General features: G+C 38.4%; 1 protein-coding gene across 1 annotated transcript in view; it reads right to left on the reverse strand.

Moving 5' to 3' along the window:
* The window catches only part of LOC126355708 (uncharacterized), a 121,005-nt gene extending 115,456 nt beyond the window's left edge, over positions 1–5,549 (reverse strand). Inside the window, exons 1-3 of the mRNA XM_050006079.1 lie at positions 5,157–5,549; positions 4,893–4,948; positions 4,631–4,796 (exon numbers count right to left, since the gene is read on the reverse strand). Of these exons, the coding sequence (XP_049862036.1) occupies positions 4,631–4,796; positions 4,893–4,948; positions 5,157–5,186 (252 nt within the window). The 5' untranslated portion in view covers positions 5,187–5,549. The remainder of the gene's footprint in view (positions 1–4,630; positions 4,797–4,892; positions 4,949–5,156) is intronic.
* Between the last annotated feature and the right edge of the window lie 11,372 nt (positions 5,550–16,921).

The raw sequence follows: 16,921 nt of genomic DNA on the forward strand, positions 1-16,921 counted from the left end.
GGTAAGCCTAATACAACTGGGGGGTGGCAGGTTCCCCAGAGGTCGCTGCTAGCAACTGTTCTACCTCAACAGCCATGTGTCTCCTCAGCACGCAGCACACCTCGAGGTTGAAGTTTTTTTATAGAGGTTTATACCAGTCTCGTGATCCAGGCAGTTAAGCCAAGATCCCCGGTCTCTGTACCGTACAGCATTCCACCGTCGCGCCTTACAGTGGTCGTTGAAGCACACTCAGAGGTTACGGTATTGAGGACTGGTGGCTCTTCCCACTCCCCAGCTCAGGGACCCCAGGGTCGCCAAGCCCGAACCAGCAACTAAACGCTGAGCCCCCTGAGGGTGTGTGTGTGTGTGTGTGTGTGTGTGTGTGTGTGTGTGGGTGTGTTTTGTCTATTTAAGATGAAGGCCTAGTTGGTTGAAAGCTCACTTCTGACAATCTTCTTGCTGTGGCTATCTGCGACTCAGCAGGAGGAGGAGGATGATATTGGTGTTTAACATCCCGTCGACAACAAGGTCATTAGAGACGGAGTGCAAGCTCGGATTAGGGAAGGATGCAGAAGGAAGTCGGCTGTGCCCTTTCAAAGGAACCATCCCAGCATTTGGCTGGAGTGATCTAGGGAAATCACGGAAAACCTAAATCAGGATGGCCGGACGCGGGATTGAACTATCGTCCTCCCAAATGCATCTAGTGTGCTAACCACTGCGCCACCTCGCTCGGTGCGACTCAGCATCTCCGCGATATGGTGAGTAGCATAACTACTACAAATTGGAGAGTTCTAAGTGTAATTACTTTACTGTGAGGTAACACACTGTCAAGAGAGAAAAAGGAAAGCAATACTGTCAAGAATAAATATGGCAGTCACCGTCATGAAAGTGTATTTTTTTGAGGTAGTGTAATTATTTCATTCGAAATGTTCTGTGCACCCAATCAAAAGTGAGAACCCTCACAAATGTGCTAGGAGTTAAGACATTAGAAAAAGAAAAACTTGGGAATTTAATCTGAACACATTGTAACAACAAACAATCCAAATATTGCTTAGTACTCTTTGTGATAATACCATCCAAAGTGTCTTAGTCAATAAGCAGGATGGCCACCACCACTTCGGAAAAAATAAACAAAATCTGCTTCTTCGGGTTTCTGCTATTGTTTCTCTCTCAGTAGTAGGTTGAAAACATTGGCATTTTCAAAGAAAATAGTTTCATCCATAACATAAGAGGCTCGTTTACAACACATTATTTTTTGTGCAACTTTGCAACGAGCATTGCCAATTGCCACGGAGCAAAAAGGGTATTTCTAACCTCAACTTTTGACACTGATCTACCTGTAGGAATAGTTAACAATAAATCACTATTGTGACGTAAAGCCAAGTGGAAGAAAAAAAAATCAGTGCTGCCATAAATTGAAAAAAAAAGACTATGCAAAGAAGTTACGTCCAACATGGTGTTGCAGGAATAAACTTAAAAAAAAAAAAATCAACCTTTCAGCAGTTGTATGGCGCAGCTCTGTGTCCCTCCCACCATCAGAGCATTAGAAGTGAAGATACATTCATGAGTTGATCATTAACCTGAATGTATTACAAATATACAATATACACCAAATTTAATCAAGCAGCAGAGGCAGCAAAGAAATGATGTCATTCACCCCAATCTCACAACACAGCCACAAGATTAGTTTTCTTACAAAAGTAAGGAAGCTGATAGGTTTGTGGAGGACAGGCATTAGTAAAAGTTGGGAGAAAGACCCTCTCCTTCCCTGTCTTAGGCAAGTTTCTGACACCTCCCCACTGAAATATCCTTGACCATCCCTATTCCACATCTGCTCTCAAAAAAATTGCCCCAGCTCATATCCCTGCAATACACCTAAATACAAAATCTGTCCCTATGATCATCATCATCATCGTACTACCTATTCCAGTCCAGTCAAAGGCACCTCCCATCCAATTAAAGGTAGGGACACATTTACGCAACCATGTGGTCTACCAACTTAGCCGCAACCACAACGCTACATTCTATGTGGGCATGACCACTAACAAGGTGTTTGACTGTAATAACAGCCACAGCCAAACTATGGACAAAAGACAGTGGGACCATCCAGTTGCTGAAGATACCACCACACACAATGTGCTTGCCTTCAATGGCTGCTTCAAAGCCTTCCCATCTGGATTCTTTCCATCAACACCATCTTTTCTGAACAGTGCATGTAGGAACTCTCATTGCAACACATCCTCCTTTACTGTAATCCATCTGGCCTCAATCTTCACTGGTCCCTGTCCTCCACCTATCTATCCCATGACATGCTCCCATTCCAGCCATACATACACCTATCTCACTAGTGCAACACCTGTAGAGTCCTTTGCCTGTCTACTTCTCTCCTCTCCCCTTCCTCCCCATCCCACAACACAGCCTCCCATAGCACAGTCTTCTGATGCCATACCTAACAGCCCACTATCCTGTCCCCACCACAGCCCTGCATGCTCCCGCAACACTAGCTTTTACCGGCCTTCACCTTCCCTGTCCGATACCATCCAACCCAGTAAATATCACTGGGCTGAGTGGCTTTTGTACTGTCTATGTCTGATGAATGACATAATCCAGCATATGATTAATATTTAGCAGTCTTTTTCATTGTTTCTGTTTGTCACTCAATATCACTTGCATGTAGTGAAGAACATTGTATCTTTCTCATAATATTGGCACTTCATCCAGTGATTTTCCATTGTTTGGAGATCCTAAAAAGAATTTCAAACAAAGTATTGACAAACAAGCAAAGGTCTAACTACAGGCACCTAGAGTTGTAATTCAACATTTCAATGCACAAGGAAAGGAGTTTTATAGAATAAAGTAAATTATGTTTTTTTTCCTTCTTCAGAATGATAAAAAACAAAAAAATTAAAAAGTTCTGTTATCAATCTTATGAGTGTTCCATTAGGAAAGTAAGTGCTTGCAAGCTATTAGCTGTAATGCTCACTGTTGTTAAACACACAAATTCTTTCTCAGAGCATCATAAGGAAAATTTTACTAATGCAGCGAATAAAAATAGGTAAACATTTCTGGTTCATTCACAAAAGAGGAAACCATACAAATATTTTTCTAGTTTCAGCTGCTTTAGCTACTTCATAATGTAGTTCGAAAACTGGTAATGGGAGTAAGGAAGTTCTATATCTATACTCAGCAAATCACTGTATGGAGTGCGGGAAGAATGACTGTTTGAATGCCTCTGTGCATGCAGAATTATTCTAATCTTATCCTCACAATTCTTGTGTGAGTGATACATAGGGGGTTGTCGTATATTCCTAGAGTAATCTTTTAAAGCCAGTTCTTGAAATTTTGTTAATAGAATTTCTTGGGATAAGAGTCTTCCAGTTCAGTTCCTACAGTATCTCCGAGAGACTCTCCCAGGAATTAAACAAATCTGTGACCATTCAAGCTGTTCTTCTCAGTATACATTCAATATCCCCCCTTAGTTCTGTCTGGTATGGGTCCCATAAACTTGAGCAATATTCTAGAACTGGTAACAATCTCCTTTGTAGACTGACTGCACTTCCCCAGTGTTCCACCAATAGACATAAGTCTACCACCTGCTTTACTCATGACTGAACCTATGTGATCACTCCATTTCGTATCCCTAAAAAGTGTTACACCCAGGTATATGTATGAGTTGGCCAATTCCAACAGAGAATCACTGATATTATGGTCATAGGATACTACATTTTTTCGTTTTGTAAAGTGCAAAATTTTACATTTCCAATCTCTGCACAAAGTTGAAATCCTATCACTAACTGAATATTTATGCTGCTTCTCCAATATTAATTCATTACAGATAACTGCATAATTTGCAAAATGCCTTATTTTAATACTAATGTTGTCAGCAAGTTCATTAATTGATCATATGAACAGCAAGAGCACCAACACACTTCCTTGGGGCACACCCGAAGTTACTCTACATGTGATGAAGACTCTCCATCATTTCCTATAGGCCTACACGTATTGACAGTTTTTAGCCAGATCCTCCAAATCTTTATATTTATCTTTGGATCACAAGACATGTATCCCAACAAAACTTCAGTTACCTCCTGGTTCATCTTGCAGCTTAAAAGGAGCAACTAGGTCATATCTCTATAAACATATCAAGTCTAATTTTTTTTTTTTTTTTTTTTTTTTTTTTTTTTTTTTTTTTTTTTTTTTAAGAATTTCGGTTTCTCTTTAAATCTCATGCAACATTTTCTAACAAAGCCACTGGTTACAATGAACATTTCAAGCTTACAGTGTCATTAAGACTTCATGTTCTCCATTTATTTACCTCAGTCAAAAGCTAATGCTTGTTTCGTCTGTGTACAGCATCCAATCTAAAATCAACGAAATTAGTTACTACACAAATTTAGTCTGTATTTAACAATTCAGCACTCCTTCTGAGGACAGCGCTCTTTTACCAATCTTGTTTGCATAAATTAGTTGTTTGTTACCCCTACCGACAACTGCTCGTCATATGATACATAGGATAATGTAGTAAATACATTCCAAATAAGACCAAGAAGGTTTATTCGATAAAGGAATGGATCCTTTTTTAAGAAATACTACTGATACTCAGGTTAAGGAATTTTAAAAGCGCAAAAACTTTAAATGTTAAAAAACCCACCCGAAACTCAATGACGTGACCCGCATACGCTCCGAATCTTATCACAACGCCCATGGGAGGTGAATTATAAACTTCATATGTTTCACAGTTAAACAGAGGTACAGCCTCAGCGTCATCCGGAACTGTCCACGTAACATCACCACTCTCATCCAGGCAAAAGCGGGTCCTAAAATGCAAACACAAATCTGGTTAAGAAAAATACTCTGCACATAAAGAATTTGTTTTGTTTTAATATTTTTTAAATACGAGATTCACTACTTACCCATCAACACCAGTGTTTTCCACTAGTCCAGTCTGGCGAGGAGTGCATGAAACAACCTGTAAAGCAGTATACGAACTCAGCTATATCCCGCACCTTTTCGTACAACACGAAGTTGTCAAACCTCTACATGTTATGTGTTGTGACAATTGCAACCAAAACATCACAACTGCTTCTCTGACGGCACCAGCCATCACACTAACCACAAAGTTCTGTCTAAACATGTCACTAACACAAAACTACACAAATGTTCCGCACTTTGCTTACCTCCCATGTCCCAAGTAGCTGGGAATCCATTGCTTACTCTCTACAAGATTGCCATATACTAGAGTGCACTACCTGTCATTTCAACACCAAAGCGAACAGTCAAAGACATTCGATAGTAAGTAACCTATCTGCGCTTCTGCTGCTAATGAGCTAGAATCAATGATCACAGGCTTCATGTTATCTCGTAAAGGAGAAAAAACCTAAACTGTTCTACGTGTAAAAGGAAGGGCACCAAACTACAGTATGAAAGTTCACTGATTAAAAACTGAAACTCTTAACATAAAACGCTGATCCCGAATATTTTTAAAAGATTTTGGAAATAGCTAAACTAAAACATCAATGTTTCAACATCCGGATCACTGATCTAATCAGGTTTAAAGTGATAACAATAATCAGAAATAAAACAACTGCGCAAAAAATAAAATCAGTGAGCAATAGGAATCGAACTACAATGGTAAATGAAAGCATAGTAGCGGCTCAAAGAGGCTACGACGAGGAATCTTTTGTTCAGTCTATGGTACGTCTAAAAGGTGGAAAAGTGGCGAACTTAAAACAGTGTCAGAATAAAATTAGTCTTTAATCTGATGTAGACATAATTATAATTTTAGGAAGAATAATTCCTCTTTATACAGAAAAGCGCCACCACAAAACATTTGTCATGGCAAGAAGAACACTGGACCATCTCCCGATTTACAAGAAGGATTCCAGTCGTGATACGTGAAACTACTGTCCACTATCGTTGACATCCATCTGTATAAGTATCTTGGATAGTATTCTGAGGTCCAACCAGAGATTTTGCAGTCGAATGAGAAAATTTCGGGTCCAGCCGCTCTTCGTATTTTCACACCTTTTTCATAATATCATTCACCCATGACGTCTTATTTTCACATATAATATTTAATCATGCATATTTCTGACTTGATACATATTTAAAGCACGAGATAGTCAGAGAAACAGAACTGAAATGTTTGCAGTATAATACATTTTTAGTAAAAACCTCAAAATAAACTGTTTTAACCAAAATTAAGGATACACAACTAACGTATGTTCAATTTTTCTTGTTTCCTGATCCCAGATGAGCTTGCAGTATGGAGGGAGGAGCACCAGGACAGCCACAGGGAGATTAACAAGTGAGGAGAAGAGGTGTGTATTGAGTTGTTAGATGTCTGGCTATAACCAGTTATGAAACTTCCTGGCAGATTAAAACTGTGTGCCCGACCGAGACTCGAACTCGGGACCTTTGCCTTTTGCGGGCAAGTGCTCCACTACTGAGCTACCCAAGCACGACTCACGACCCGTCCTCACAGCTTTACTTCTGCCAGTTCATCGTCTCCTACCTTCCAAACTTTACAGAAGCTCTCCTGCGAACCTTGCAGTACTAGCACTCCTGAAAAAAGGATATTGCGGAGACATGGCTTAGGCTATAACCAGTTATGTCCAGTTTTTTACGGTCGTGTCCAGCCAAATTTGTAAGAGTCCAGCCAACCTGAGGTTTTTTAGGCTTTCTAGTTATGAACTCCAGAAAGCACAAGTTATGCTGCACAACAGAGACCTGTACCCAACTAATGATGCAAGTAGACAAAAGTATGAAGCAGATTAAGGAGATATTCTGTAAGAACATAAAAATATATGTGTTAAGAAGTCTGAGCACCTGGTGATATTATAATTGCCGGATTATAAAGCTGTTTACTGATTTTGCTTTTTTAGTTTAAGCATGTTTAAGGTAAGACTTGCAACAAACAGAGACTGTATTTCATTATTAATAAACGAGTGAAAATATCTTACTGTTTCTACTTCTATTTAAAATCGGTAGTCTGACTTTTCGAAACAAATGTCCAACTAAATATAGCGCCGAGTCCGATTTATCTACTTTTATGGCCTGGCTTTCATAGGTGAGTAGAGTTCTCGCAGTACTTTCAACGTTCACATTTTGTGTTGAATACTGATAGCTTGTGGACATGTAAATGATGTGCAGGATAGACAATTTTCGTGAAAGTGCGTATATATCTCCACATGCAGTACATATTCATAGCACACTACAAAGTAAAAGAAACAAATGCACACCTGTTCACTGCGCACTGAAACGCCTCACTGCAGGGCAGGGCAGTGGTAGATCGCTTACGTTGCCGAAGTTGGAAAAGGCACAAAACGTTCTGAATTATGTCAGCGAGTTCTGAGCAGGGCTATGGAGTTCAAGGAACAAGAAACAGTAAACAGGCTATGGTATGTGAAATGGCACTTCCAATATTTCTGTGACAGAAACTGCGCTTATATCTCAGATTCCACGTTGTATGGTCATCATCTGGTTAAAATAAAACGAAACAACATCGTTACGATTGGCTGCTGGCAGCAAGGAAATTTACAACGCAACCCTGAAGACAGAGTGACAGTTCTGGAGACAATAACTACGGCAAGAGACCTGTAGCGACATCCACATTTGAGTACTGCATTGTCGGTGATAACATTGCCACTTCTCCTGTATGACGTGGAAGGTTATAGAACTAAGTGACTTTCCGATAAATGCTTTATTTATTGAAAAAGTCTATAAATCCTCAGTGCCCGTTTAATTTGTCTGTAGGATGTGAAGCAAAAATGACGGTCGTCGGATAACGAAAGGGTATTATTTATAGCTCAAAACAAGCTTTTTTGAAAGAACTTTCATTTATTGTAGCGAAAAACAACAGTTAAATTCTAAATAAAGTTTAGGACGCAAACGCTGTGAAATACGACGAAACTGGATATACAATTCGTGCAGTGCAGATTAGTTGCTTCAGTTCCAAAATAAGGATTTATATTTCTTTTCCATAAGACCTTAATGTTAGTATCTGTTGATTAGTGATTCAACACAGAGAAAGAAAAGGGAATGAAAGGAAACTTGTTACAAGCAAACCAGAAAAAAATTAATTGGAGAAGAGTGCCAAGAACAAGAATAATGTCACTTCTAAAGGAGAGGGAGTTGTTTGAGAAGGATGCCATTCAACTTTCCCTGTGTAAACGTCACATAAACACGAAGTCTGGAATCAAAAGACTATCGCATATGATGGGCAGTCCATATTTTACTAACCCACTGCTTATTTATAACAAAGAATTTTTCTCACAGATAGTGGTATAGTTGTTTACATTTCCTGCATAGGAACTGTTAGTCTATAATGACACTTATCTTTATTTTTTCGCCATAAAGTTTTCCATTTGTGAACGAGGTTTTCAAGCTGGTGTAGCTATATTTCAAGAGTTGAGTAGGCACATGGTAGAAAATGAGTTGGCAAAACTGCCTCAAGCAAGTGTTGCTATTTTGAAAGATGCACCCAAGATTTCCAGCGTTTCATTTCTTGTGTATTTCACAATACTATAGATATTTTCAGATTATATGAATGATTTGTATTTCCAAATTATTTTCACAATTCCTCATTTATGCAAAACACAATTCATTGCGAAGTTTAATCTGTCCTTTTGGAACCATATTAAAATTCAAGAATCTGCTGCCCCCTGAAAAGCAGCCATACTGGTCAGTGGCTCAGTTCGCCTGACTCCCCCCCCCCCCCCCTTTCTAGCCCTGGCTCAAATGAATCACTGGCAACACGAAACTAAACATGTACTTTTCTCACACGACATCTTAAGAACTATGGATCAAGGCAGTCCTGTGGATGTAGTATTTCTAGGCTTTCAAAAAGTACTTAACTCACAGGCACATCAATACTTATTAATGTAAGTATGAACTAATCACAGCTGACTTTATACAAGCTGGAGTCTTGGCAAGAGCCAAAGCTGTGAAGAAAGCCTACAACTGAGGCAGTGTTGTCTTCAGTGAAATACGAATTTTGACTTCAGTTGTTGTAATATGAGCAATGTCTGTCAAAATGTCTCTCCTAGGCAACCACAGACTACTGATTTGCCTGTCAAGCCAGGTTCTCTTCCTCATAGAACATATTCTGGGCTCAAACATATTGAGGTATCTTGAACAGAATGACCTCATCAATGTCAACCAGCACAGATTCCAAAGACAAGGGTCATGTGAAACCCCATTCCCACTTTTCTCACATGACATACTGAACGCTTTGGATCAAATGGAGTACCAACAGAAATTTGTGGCTGGATTGAGAACTTTTTGGTAGGGAGGACGCAGCATGTTATCTTATATGGAGAGTCGTCTTCATATGTACAAGTAGCTTCAGGTCTGCCCCATGGAAGTGTGTTGGAACCCTTGCTGTTCATCTTGTCTATTAATGACCTTGCAGACAATATTAATGGGGGATGCACTGGATTTTGGTCCAAAAACTCGATTTTTCCACAATATTATTTTCTTGATCTATGCAGTTTAATCTATGTTGTGTGTGAATTTTATCGTGATAGCAGCTATAGAAATACCTTTAAATTGATAAAATGCTTAACTCTGACATCTATATCTCTGGCTGGCATCTATATATTTGCCTGCAAACTTTCTTGCATGTGGTTTATTTAAGTTTTGACAATACTGACCCAAATTAGAAAGTAGAAGGTTGAATTCGGAAACCATTATGCGTAATGGGTGGTGGAAAAACTGTGTTTAGGAAACTGAGGTTTCATAGAAATCGGTTTATCAACAAAAAAGAGGAAGCAGCTCGAAATGAAGAACATAAGCTGTTAGATTCAGTGTTGAAACTTGGGACAGGAGCATTGTACAGGTTTGTGAATGGTGTTGATATGAATTACAGTGGATTCAGACTTACTGGTTTAGAGCATCTCTGCCAGGCTATAAAGTTTTAATATCCATGTGTTAGTTGTAAAAATACACAATGCACAATTGTTGTTGAAGAAAGATGAGTGGGAATAGCTTGTGATCTTTAAATGAATTCGTAATTCGTGTGACCATTTACATTTTCCTCCTCCAAACAAACTGACACTGGCACCTATGAAAGCTATTTTACGTTAGCATATGCTCTGAGGTGCCTTGGGCAGGGCAGGGGAAGGTAGTAATTTATTGTGCAGTTTTCTGAACATGCCTCCAACTTGTGCAAGGTTTGAAAAGATAAATAAAGAAGTGTCTGACGCTGTATGCGATACTTTCAAAGTTTCTATGAAGAAAGCAGTGAAGGAATTGGTGGAAATAAACGAAAAAGAAATAGATGCTGAGGTACGTATTCATCACAGCGACTCTACTACAAATGTTACTGGCCCTTGTGTGTCAGTAGATGGGACCTGGATGAAAAGGGGTCACACATCTTTGTATGGAGTTGCAACTGTTCTTGGTACAGTATTGACTTAGGTAGCGTTTTAGATGTAGAAATTATGTCTAAATATTGCCACCAGTGTGCTACAAGGAAAATGTCTAACAACGAAGACAGTGAGAAACGGTGGCAAGAAATGCATTCAGTAGCATGCTCTAAACATTATAGTGACACAAGTGGAGACTGCTGAAATTGGGATGATGTTCACCAGATCTGAGAACCAATATAGTGTTAGATATACTAAATACCTTGCTGATAGGGGACTCCTTTACATTCAAAGCTGCCACAGATAAAAATCTGTACAACACAACAATAGAGAAGTTGGAATGTATTGGCCACATCCAAAAGAGGCATGGTGGAAGTCTTCGTCACTTGCTGAAAGAGAAGAAAGGTGAAGTAACTGAGAATGGAAAACCAATAGAAGGAAAATCGAGGCTTACTCTGAAAGACATTGGTTCTTTTCAGTTATTTTATGGGAGAGCTATCAGGAAAAACAAACACAATTTAGAGGCAATGAGGCGTGCTGTGTGGATAATTATTTGACACAAACTATCCACTGACTAAACACCAATGCACAATCTGTGTCTGAAAGACATTAATGTAAGTTCAGCAACAGAAATGAGACATATTCATATAAACACTAATTACCAGAACCTGTTCTGACTGCGATTAAGCCCATATTCAGGTTTCTTGCCAATCTTGGTTTATTGAGGAAGTGTCTTTACAGAAATACACAAAATGCAAATTAAAGCCTCAAGAATTTAATTTGGATTAGATACTCAAAAGGGCATTCGGTGGACTCCCAGTACTCGAAATAGGTGTCTTTGATGCATTTTCATCTTGCAATAATGGAAATAATGGTAGAATTAAAGTGCTGAAGAAAGTTGGTATAGGTCATGGTGTGTTTACAACAAAAGCGTTTTACACCATCCACGAGAGCAGGTTCAAGAAAGTTAACAAATCAGTGTCTTACCTGCAAATACAGCCAGGCAGATTCTAAGAGGAATTTACATTCAGATAATCTTGTATCTTGCTTCATACATATGATCTAATCTTTTTTTTTAACTAAGAAACTGTGGCTATATGGCGGCGAAAAACGAAGTATATATCAGTTTCAAACAACACCAAAAAAACCATATACTGTCATAAAAGTTAAAAATAGTTGCTAAAATGGAATTTATGTTCATATTGTGTATGTTTTCCTCTTTTCCATTATTTTTTACTTTCCTTTTCAAGAGTGACTTCTGGATGTACAAACACCTGGAATGAGTCTACCAAGCAGTTCATCAGAGTGGTATTGTTAGTTAAACCAAACATCTCTATGTCTTACTGTTTACTCTAGAGAACCAGGTACTGAAAATTCCTTGAATTAAACGATTGTATAATAACATTATGAATGTTTATAATGTGTTATGTATGTGCATGCCACACATTCTGCCCTATACTTGATAGCTGCATAATATTTAGTTTTCATATAACATAATGTTCATCCTTCATTGAAGACCCATCTTACCCATGTAAATAGTAGCAGTTTTATCGATTTGATCTTCTGCAGATGTGTTAATCATGGCACTGATTTGATGTTTGAGCATATGACACAACCAGTCATATGTGGTAGTTGATTTCTGCATTGTGCACCGTGTTTTGTCCCTGTGCTACATAATCTGTTAAAAATACATTTCTGGAGGTTTAAATAATAAAATGTGAACGAATCATTCGTGTGTGCATGTGTTAAACGCACATTTTCTTGCATTAGAATGTAAAACAGCACGATGTTGGAATACTGAAGACTCTGGCTTGTGTAAAGTAGGCTATGGTGCAAGATGTAACAAACAAAATTAGTGACTGTATTGATGATTTCGGGGTGGGGAGGACACAGCATGTTACCTTGGATGAAGAGTTATCAACAGCTATAGAAGGAAATTCAGACACGCTCCAGGAAGTGTTTTGGGACCCTTCCAATATGTATTTATGTTAATGATCTGGCAGATAAAATTAACTTCGAATCTTTTTCAGATGACACAGCTGTCTGCCTTAAAAATGCTGCACAAATATCAAGACAGATCTTGACAAGGTTTCACCTTGGTGCAAATTTTCGCACATTGCTTCAAATATTCAACAATATAAAACTGAACACTTCCCCAAATGCAAAATTAGGTAAAGTACGTAACACAGTGGATAATGTATGATACGTATGAGAGCGAGAGGGAACAACAAGACCAAGAACTAAGTACTCAGGTTAAAAAGAGTTTAGGACAAGGTTGTACACTTTTGCTGTTCAATTTATTCATTGAAGAAGCAATGATGGAAACAAAAGAAAGATTAAAGGAAAGGATAGCAATGCTAATATTCATTGATGACATTGCTATCCAGAGTGAAAGTGAAGAATTACAGCATCTGCCCGAATGGAATGAACAGTCTAATGAGTTCAGAATATGGGTTAAGAGTAAATTGAAGAAAGAAAAAGTAGTGAGAAATGTCAGAAATGAGAACAGTGAGAAACTATGAACTATGGTTTGCAGCAAAATAACCCATGATGGACCGAGCATGAAGGATTTCAAAAGCAGACTGGCACTGGCAAAAAGGGCATTCCTAGCCAAGAGAAGTCTACTAGTTGCAAACGTAGGCCTTGGTTTGAGGAAGAATTTCTGAGAATGCACATTTGGAGTACAGCATTGTATGGCAGTGAAACATAGACTGTGGGAAAAACAGAAGAGAGGAGAATCGAAGTTGCACGATGTGATGTTACAGACGAATGTTGAAAATTAACCCATCCGACAAGGTAAGGAACGAGGAGGTTTTCTATAGAATCAACAAGTAAAGGAATATATAAAAAATATTGACAAGAAGAAGGGACAAGAAGGAAGAGCATCTGTAAAGACATTAGGGAATAACTTCTATGGTCCTGAAGGAGCTATAGAGAAAGACAAAGATTGGAATAGGTTGCAGGTGCTACAGTGAGATGAAGAGATTGGGACAGGAGAGGAATTCGTGACGGGCGACACCAAACCATTTAGAAGACTGATGACAAAAAAGGGAACTGTACTTACTAACAGGGGATACAGAACGTATACCAAGACGAACAGCAAGAATCGTGATAGGTTTCTTTGACTCATGGGAGAGCATTACAAAGATGCTGAATAACCTGAAGTGACATATACTGGAAGATACAGTGCTGCAAGTCTGGTGTTAGACGCCAGTGTTAAGTGACGAATCTATTTATATATGCTAGACTCCCAATATTTCCATTGTGAATTTTCAATCTATTAATGTTCCACCTGACACACTTTGTCTCTCATAATTGAATAGCGACAATTCTTTCATTAAATTTGTCAAAGAACATTCGAAGACAAAACTAAATTATTTTTTCTTTGTGGGGGACCACATTCATGTAAAGCTTTCTGAAATAAATTTCCAACGTTTGACTGTAAATTACTCTTCATTATTTTTCACAAACACGACTTTGGCTTTAGAACCATCCTCAACTGCCTGCTGAAGTGAAATTAATAAAGCATTCATATCAGACAGTACAGGGCACAGGATTAAAAAGTCATTATGTGTTTGAAAATATTACTTAAACATTACAATATATCTGAGTTATGTACATGACACATCATCATAAAAAAAACATATTTGGGGTCTTACAGACCAGTTGTAATATTACGGGATATGAGTGCATATAAAAGATAGATAATATGGCTGAAACTGTGATACTGTAGATATGTATTCACATCCTGTATTATGAGAAAGAGAACCAACTGGTGTTATGTCTTCATAGTAAACACCTGGAATCAAATAACCAAGGTTGGAAACTGAATTTGCTTTTAGCAAAAATTACTGATTAAAAGCACATGTTTCCCACACAAAGACATCCATAAGTAGACTTGGATATCACCAGATGGGTTGACAAGAAATCAAATAGCTCATGTACTGATAGATGGATGGCATGCTTCAGATATTTTGGATGTGATTAGCTGCCGAGGACTGGATATTGACTCAGACCATTTTTTGGTAAGAATCAAAACCTTAGAAAGGATTGCAGTTAAAGGCACAAGGGCTGGGTTGGAGAAAAGTAAGGTCTACAAAGTGGAGATGCTCAAAGATCAGAAGAAAAAGGAAAAGTACAGGAACTAAGTGCAAGAGAAGTTTCAAAAGATTTGCGGGATGGAGGGAAAGGATATCAACGTACTATAAGAGGAAACTAAGATAGCTTTAAATACAACAGCTCAAGAGGTACTTGGAGAAAGAGGAAAACAGAAAAGAAATGGGTGGTTGGTGAGGAAATGTCAAAGGCGCTAGATGATAGAAATCAAGCTCGACAAAAATTTTTACGAAGTAATGTGGCTATGTTTAAAGAGAAGAAAAGGGTACCTAAGAATTTAGCATCGATTAAAAAGAGAGAAGAGGAAAGGGGAAAGGTGGATGAAATACAGAAGAACTTTTAAAATAAACAGGGGAGGAAATTCTGTTATGGGTTGGGTCAAATAAAGAGAGGATATCAGCCAAGGATGGATGTGATGAAAGATGAGACAGGCAGTTTGATAGTTGGAAAGGAAAAAATAATAGAAACATGGTCACAACATTTTGAAGTGTTACTGTCAAACAGACACATCATAAGTGAAGAAAGAAATTGAGGGGCTAGAGAAGAAACAAAGAACAAGAGGTGAATGGAGATGATGATGTGGTGGACACAGAACCACCATCGATAGAAGAGCTAAGAGTAATTATAAAGCAACTTGGGAATAACAAAGCTCTTGGATATGACATGGTAAAAGAGGACATGATAAAACACGGAACTGAAATATTAGTATGGAGGATACATAAAATAATTATAATGGCCTGAAAAACAGAGAAAATGCCAGAGGACTGTACGTTAGCAACCAACTGCCCCATACATAAGAAAGGATCACACACGCAGTGTAAGAACTACCGAGGAACATCTCTGTTTAGTATCACCTACAAAATCCTTTCCACAGCTATAACAAGGAGAGTAAGTAGAAGAGTAGAAAAGATTCTAGGTGAGTACCAGGCACGTTTTAGAGCTGGGAGGTCTACAGCTGACCATATCTTTACAGTATGTATGATGCTGGAAAATACTTACGAATATAGTGTTAGATTAGAATATCTCTTTCTAGGCTTTAAACAGGTCTATGACAGAGTGAAAGATTAGCACTGTGGGGAACAATGCAGACATCCACATTTCCTAATAAGCGAGTAAAATTAACTAAGATGGCTGTGGAAAACAGCAAAAGCCAGGTTAAAGTTCAGGGATGTCTGTCGAGATCGTTCCCAATGGAAGAAGTACTAAGACAGAGAGACCCACTATCCCCAGTACTATTCAACCTGGTATTAGAGAAAGCAGTAAGATCAATAACCACAAACCCAGGAGGCAATATTTACAATAGACTTCAGGAAATATTAGCCTATACAGATGATGTAGTAATAAGTGCTAGAAGTATGTAGGTGCCCACATCAGCCTTCAAAGTATCTTGGTTTAGAAATTAGTGAGACAAAAGCTAAGCATATGGTAACTGAGAGAGATAGAAGAAACACAGGTTCTCTACAGTTAGAAGGGTACAACTTCGACAGAGTAGATAGCTTTATTTATCTTGGCTCAGGAATAATATCAGAAAAAACTGGAGGCATATATAATAAATCGAATTAAGGCTGCAAACAGATCATATAGAGCACTGTATACAATGTTCAAAAGCAAGAACCTACATAGGAAATTAAAGCTGACACAGTACAAAACAGTGATCAAACCAGTTCTTATGTGTGGCAGCGAGGCATGGGTACTGACGTAGGCTTTGGAGAAGAAACTAAGTATATGGGAAAGGAAAGTGCTGAGGAAGACTTTTGGTCCTGTAAAAGAAAGTGAGATATGGGAAATTAGGACTAATGAAGAAATAATGGCTCTGTACAAAGAACCTGGTTTGGTAACCTATATCAAAATGGAAAGGCTAAGATGGTTAGGACATGTCCATTGTATGGCAGAAGAAAAGCCCCCAAAGAAGAAGATGATGAGACATATTGGAGGTAGAATACGACCATGTGTGAGATGACTGGCAGATGTGGAAGCTGACCTGAGAGCAGTGGGAGTGAGGAGGTGGCGCAGACGTGCTGAAGACTGGGATGATTGGAAATCTGTGATTGAGGAGGACCGTAGTGTCATGGAGTCAGTCATTCAGATTAAATCATAAATCTAGATGATACTTAAGGCTTAGCACAAATTGGTAGGTTAGAGTCAATACCACTTAGCTTTAAGGAAAATTATTTTTTAGATATAACATAGAAGGCATAGACTGTTTTAACTAGATTCATAATGCAGAACCAACTTAAAGATAAGCAAGATTTAGTAAATATCTGTATTGGTCCCATAAGATGGTCAGGGAAAATATCAAAGGTTCAGAATAAAATTAGGCTTGAGAATTTTGCACATAGTTCTTCACTTTGTGACGTGATCCAGGCGGAAGTTAATCATTGTTTCGAGAAAAGTACAAGGAATAATGATTGTCCTTATAACAGAACTTATTCATAAACTTTAGTCATTCAAGAGAGGCT

This window comes from Schistocerca gregaria, chromosome 1, assembly GCF_023897955.1.
Source record: "Schistocerca gregaria isolate iqSchGreg1 chromosome 1, iqSchGreg1.2, whole genome shotgun sequence".
Lineage (NCBI taxonomy): Eukaryota > Metazoa > Arthropoda > Insecta > Orthoptera > Acrididae > Schistocerca > Schistocerca gregaria.